General features: G+C 44.2%; 1 protein-coding gene across 2 annotated transcripts in view; it reads right to left on the bottom strand.

Moving 5' to 3' along the window:
• Positions 1-963: 963 nt before the first annotated feature.
• The window catches only part of SQOR (sulfide quinone oxidoreductase), a 51598-nt gene continuing 46561 nt past the window's right edge, over positions 964-6000 (bottom strand). For both annotated transcript variants that reach the window (XM_047737699.1, XM_047737700.1), the window contains exons 8-10: positions 3063-3130; positions 2591-2769; positions 964-1282 (exon numbers count right to left, since the gene is read on the bottom strand). In XM_047737699.1, the coding sequence (XP_047593655.1) occupies positions 1225-1282; positions 2591-2769; positions 3063-3130 (305 nt within the window). In that variant the 3' untranslated portion in view covers positions 964-1224. The remainder of the gene's footprint in view (positions 1283-2590; positions 2770-3062; positions 3131-6000) is intronic.

The following is a 6000-nucleotide window of genomic DNA, read 5'->3' as shown; positions in this document are numbered from 1 at the left end:
AATGGGCACCCCATCAGGAACCAGCCTGCAGCCACCTCAGGAGGGAGTCAAAGTAAAAGGCAGAATAATCCTGCCCCTGCCTGCTTCACAAGCACTGTGTGAATGTGCAGGAGGTGATGAGCTTCTTTGCTCTCCCTTTCCAGGCCTGAGGTGGGGTGGGAGGCAGTGAGTGCACCTGTGAGAATGGTCAATATATTGTCCAAACAGGACATTTTGGAATAAAAGGGGGCACTGTTAATAGCTCTGCTAGGATAACAAATGTTAGAGAGGAATACTGCAGACAAGCCAGATATGTGGCTACCACAGAAAACATCTTCCTTCCACTCCTATAACCAGGGGTCCACTGCTGGAGTGGTGCCCTGTACCCTCCTGGAATGGGGGCCATGAAGAAAGTCTGCTTTCCGAACCAACCAAGGTCTCATCCAGCAAGCCCTCCCACATCCCAGGAAAAGAGGAGGAAACTATCCCATAAACCTCAGAAGTCTGGGCAGAGCACCCTCTGTTCATCGCTGCGTCTCCTGGGCCAAAATCATGCATGGCAGGTAGAGCGTGCTTTGTAAATATTTGTTGAATGAATGACTGAGTGCCTGAGCAGTTTCTCCAGTCATCGGCAGAACTCCAGGAAATCAGAAAGACTTAGCAATCCTAGGTAAGTAACATTGTTACCTAAACTAGGTAACCGTTCAGGTTTGAACTCTGAATGGTTGTAACAGGCAGCAGCCACCAGGCCCCTGAAGAGGAGGTCTATGCATCACGTGTTCAGGGCTGTCTCACACACACCGTTTGAAATAGTATTTTCCCTGGAGTGACTTTTCTGTGAATCCAAACAGGCTCTGGGGAAATTGCACCAGCTGTCCGTGGGACACTTGTAAGTAGGCAACATGTAAGCTTCTGCCACCAACTCTGGCTCCCAACGGCTATAACTTTTCATCCCACCAGTCAAGATAAAACTGTCTCACGGAATCTCAATCAATGGCAAGCTTTTATTTAAAAAATAGAAATCTATCCTCTCATTTGAATATTTCCAAAGCATCAAACTCATCCGGGGCAGACCACACGGTGGCTATCCAGAGGCACTAAAAAGGGAGGCATTTGGTCACCATGATCCAGCAATTAAGTCTTTGCACAGGGTTAGGTTTTAAGTTCTTCCTGCTGCTCTTGGTCAATCAGCGACTGTGATTTGGGTTCAGAAGCCATCCAAGGAGAGCGAGGGTTGAGCCGTCCTTAACTCATACCCAGATGGAACACCTTCCTCAGAAAAGCTGGTCCTCCCCAGTAACCCCTGGAAGAAATGACGGAGATTATTTGCATCAGAAAAGATGAGGGAGACTTCAGCAGCAGGAAGTTGAAAGGGAGGCGCTTGCTCCGGAAGCGCACTTCTCCGCACAGAAAGCCACATTTGTCTAGTTAAGTAGAAAGATCCCATGACCAGAAGGGGACAACCTACTTTGGATCCTGGCTTTAACGCAGAGCCAGGACACACAGACTCAATTCAGCAAACTGGTATGAAGTCTTTGCTGCAGGCAAACTGCAATCCTCTCTACGGTCGTTCGCTCGTAAATTAAGTATAGGTCAGGGTTTCTCAACCTTGGCCCTGCTGACATTTTGGACCAGATATTTCTTTGCTATGGGTCTGTCTTGTGCATTTTAGGATGATTAGCAACATCTCTGGCCTCTGCTCACTAGACGCTCCTAAGCATCCCCTCCAGTTGTGACAATCAAATACGTCTCCCAATATTGCCAAATGTCCCCTCAGGGGCAAAATCACCCCTGGTTGAAAACCACTGGTATACATATCCTGATTTAACCATCTCTTAAGGGTTTGGACAAGTGAAATGAGATTGTCACTTTTGGGACAAAGAAGAACTATTAATTTTTATTATTCTATTTATTTATTGAATGCCTACTATGTAGCTGTCTATGTGTCATCTCATTAATCCTCATCCTGTGAGGTGGCAATGTTCCTTTCATTTTGTAGATAAGAAACTTAAACATAAAAAAGAAAACATAAAGAAACTTAAACAGAGTGTTTAAGCAACTTGCCCTAGGACACTCAGCTAGTGAATGGAAGAAGCAGGACTCAGACACAAGTCTGACTCCAAAGCTATGCTCTTAATCATGAGGTTTTCTTTTTCCTAGAATACAATAAAAACCAAAGGTGGCAGATGAAAAAGTATTTGACACATGGAAGTGATTTACTACTACTACTACTACTACTACTACTACTACTCTACTACTACTATTATTACTATTACTATTAATCTAGCACCAAGAGAGAGACAGGGCATGGAAAACAGAAGATTTGGTCACTGCCACTAATGAAGAAGGGAAGAGGCTGCCTCCCCCTGTGGCTGGCAAATGTGGAATGATTCCTTTCTCTCCCCCGGAGCGGCCTCTTTCCCACCAACTATGTCTGAGATGAGCAGACCCTAGGCCGCCATCACTTATCCAGGAGAAAACACAACAAAGCAAACGCCATCTTCCAGTTCTGCTCTGGGTCCTGATGGCTCCCACAGCTTGAAGTCCTCCTTGAAACAACCACCCTGCACAAGTCGGTGAGGTGTGTCTCTACCCTAGAGGATGACCTTACCTCAGCATCATATTCCAATACAGGAAAGGCATCAGGTTGGCCTTCATGAGGTACATGGTAAGTCGCTCTCTGCTCTGGTCAAAGGGGAAGGTTTCCAGCGGCTGAGCATTGTAGTCGAACTCCGCAAGAATCACACGGTTGTAGCCAGTCACCAGTGGACACGAGGTGTAGCCATCGTACTAAATTTGCATGTGAGACCAAGTTGGAAAGTGACTTTTTTCATGGGATGACAGAAATACTTGAGAATTTAATATTTATTCTAGAGAGTGGCAATTTTCTTCCTTTTTTGTATATTTTCATTTTTCGTACAGTGAAAAATGTAAATTACCTAACAAAAATACATACTAAAGGCAAAAATTAAAGTACCCGTATGAAAGAAACCAATTAAGAAAGTGGCAGAATTGTGGGAAAACACTGCTTTCACACAGAAGAGATGTTAATTGAGCTAGGGCTTCTTATAAGGCATACAGACCTTTTTCATTGGTTTTTGATTCTTCATAATCAGAGAAATTGTTCTGTCAAGTATTCCTGACTGGGCAGCTAGGAGAGAAATGGAAAAGTCAGAAAAATTTAAGCATCTAGGTTTTCTAAGAAAACTAAGTTGCAGACAAATACCAACAAGTTAAGAAGCCTCTATTCTCTATCCCTCTAGATTTTTAACTGGAACATGGCTCACCTTACCACTCAAAGTTCTGGCTACCAGAAGGGGTTCTTTAATTCACCAAAGGCCCACACAGATGCCTCTGTAAGTTTGAAACTCAAGAGCCAGTCCTATCTAAACAAGAGAACTGTAACAATGGCCCTACCCCAAATCCGGTTCCCTTCTCCTAGGGGTCAATGGTTGTGAACTTGGCCTCTGTGTCCAGAATCCCCTAGCCTATTCGGATGTCCCTCTGTCCTTGTTCAGACGGCCTCAGATAATATTCAATGGGTCAAACAGTGAGTTTTCCTTTGTCCTGGAATGTCCTGGCAGAGGCTGGACCAGATGTAGACAGTCAGACAGGTAGACAGATGTTCTTGGTTTTTGATGGCAAGAGTGGGAGACTGCCTTTTCTATTTCTATTCAAACTCTACCATTCTTGTTCCATCTATCCTATCAGATGCTACTGTTTTTTTCTGGAGTATTTTCAGAGCAAACAATCACATCAATTCACCCATAAATATTTCTGTGTATATCTCTGAAAAATGAGGAAATTTTATTATTTTTTTTAAAGATTTTATTTATTGGGGCACCAGGGTGGCTCCGTGGGTTAAGCCTCTGCCTTCGGCTCAGGTCATGATCACAGAGTCCTAGGATCGAGCCCCGCATCGGGCTCTCTGCTCGGCGGGGAGCTTGCTTCCCCCCTCCCCTCTCTCTGCCTGCCTCTCTTGTGATCTCTACCTGTCAAATAAAAAAATAAATAAAATCTAAAAAAATAAAAAATAAAAGATTTTATTTATTTGACAGTGAGAGCGAGAGAGCACAAGCAGGGGAGCAGCAGACAGAGGGAGAGGGAGAAAGGAGCAGGCTCCCCGCCAAGTGGGGGAGCTGGATGTGGGGCTCAACCCCAGGACCCTGGGATCATGACCCGAGCTGAAGGCAGTGGCTTAACCCACTGAGCCACCCAGGCACCCCAAAATGAGGAACTTTTAAAGTATAAACACAGGGACGCCTGGGTGGCTCAGTTGGTTGGACGACTGCCTTCAGCTCAGGTCATGATCCTGGAGTCCCGGGATCGAGTCCCGCATCGGGCTCCCAGCTCCACGGGGAGTCTGCTTCTCTCTCTTACCTTCTCCTAGCTCATGCTCTCTCTCACTGTCTCTCTCTCAAATAAATAAATAAAATCTTTAAAAAATAAAAAGATAAAGTATAAACACAATAGCATTTTTACACCTCTAATATCCTCTAATCCCAGTCTGTGTTCAATGTTGAATAATCAAACTGCCCTTTTAAAAATATAAGGCAGTTTGTGTCTCTAGAGTTAGAAAACTAGATTTACTTTTGAGGAAAGATGGGTTATGTTTATGCTGTAAAATGTTCATTAAAGCAGTTGTTTTGCAATCCCCAAAGCCAGGAGTCAACAAACTTTTTCTGTAAAGGAGAATTTTATAGGGGTGCCTGTGTGGCTCAGTCGGTTAAGTGTCCAACTTTTGATTTTGGCTCAGGTCATGATCTCAGGGTCATGAGATGGAACCCCCCTCATCGGGCTCCATGCTAGGCATGGAGCCTGCTTAGGATTTTCTCTCTCCCTCTCCCTCTGTCCCCCACTCCTTCTCTAAAAAAATACAATAAAAGAAAACTTTACACCTTGTGGGCCCAGAGGACAAGAGGCAAATATCAAAGATATTATATAACAAGAGAGAAAACAAGACAAAAAATTATTAACAAAATCCAAAATACAAAAATAATTTTTTGTTAATACAGGTCTACTAGTGAGAAGAATGGAATTCTTTTTCTGACCCTCAGTGCTCCCTATCATCAAACTGATTATGTTAAACGGCAGAAATCATTCCTACAAAAACAGGCAGCACGTTGCACCTGTCCAGCAGAGTATAGTTTGCTGATGCCCAAATCAAAAGAGAAATAGATGTTTTTCTAAAATGTGGAAGTTCAAAAAAATGAGGAGTAAATAATTCTGCTTAAAAATATAAACTGGCTAGGGTGTCTGGGTGGATCAATCAGTTAAGCATCTGAATCTTTTTTAAGATTTTATTTATTTATTTGAGAACGATAGCGAGCATGGTGGGGGGTGAGCAGGCAGAGGAAGAGGGATAAACGGGCTCTCCACGGAACAGGGAGCCCAATGTGGGACTTGATCCCAGGACCCTGCGATAATGACTTGAGCCAAAGGCAGATGCTTAGCAACTGAGCCACCCATGTGCCCCAAGCATCTGACTCTTGATTTCAGCTCAGGTGATGATCTCAAGGTCGTGAGATGGAGCCCCGTGTCATGCTCTGTGCTCAGTGAGGCATTTGCTTGACGTTCTCTCTCTCCCTCTGCCCCTCCCCCTGCTTGCACTCTCTCTCTCTTTCTCTAATATATAAACTGGCTGTCCTCATTGTTTTAACATATCTAAAGATCCTATTTCCATTTTGGAAAACTCTGTTCCCTTTTGAAGGCCACAAAGAGTTTGGAATCTTTACTGAGAAGACCCAAGGAGGCCTCTGCACCAGGGCATCCAGGCCACCAGATGAGGAGAAACAGGGCCCAGCAAGGTACCACCTGCAGAGAGGCTGGGACCCAGAAAGCAGTCACACTGTGAAGTGTCTGGTATCCAGGTTTAAGGTGTGTGTGCATGAAAGTGTATGTGAGTTGTAGGTTTTCCCTGTATTATAATCCCCTTCTGTTATTCCCAAACCTTCTGTTAACTTTTGTTAAATATCACACTGTGATAAATACCCACACTGTGGTGTGGGTAATGAAAGGACA

The sequence above is a fragment of the Lutra lutra genome, chromosome 7 (genome assembly GCF_902655055.1).
Source record: "Lutra lutra chromosome 7, mLutLut1.2, whole genome shotgun sequence".
NCBI lineage: Eukaryota > Metazoa > Chordata > Mammalia > Carnivora > Mustelidae > Lutra > Lutra lutra.
This window is presented reverse-complemented; position numbering and strand designations above follow the sequence as displayed.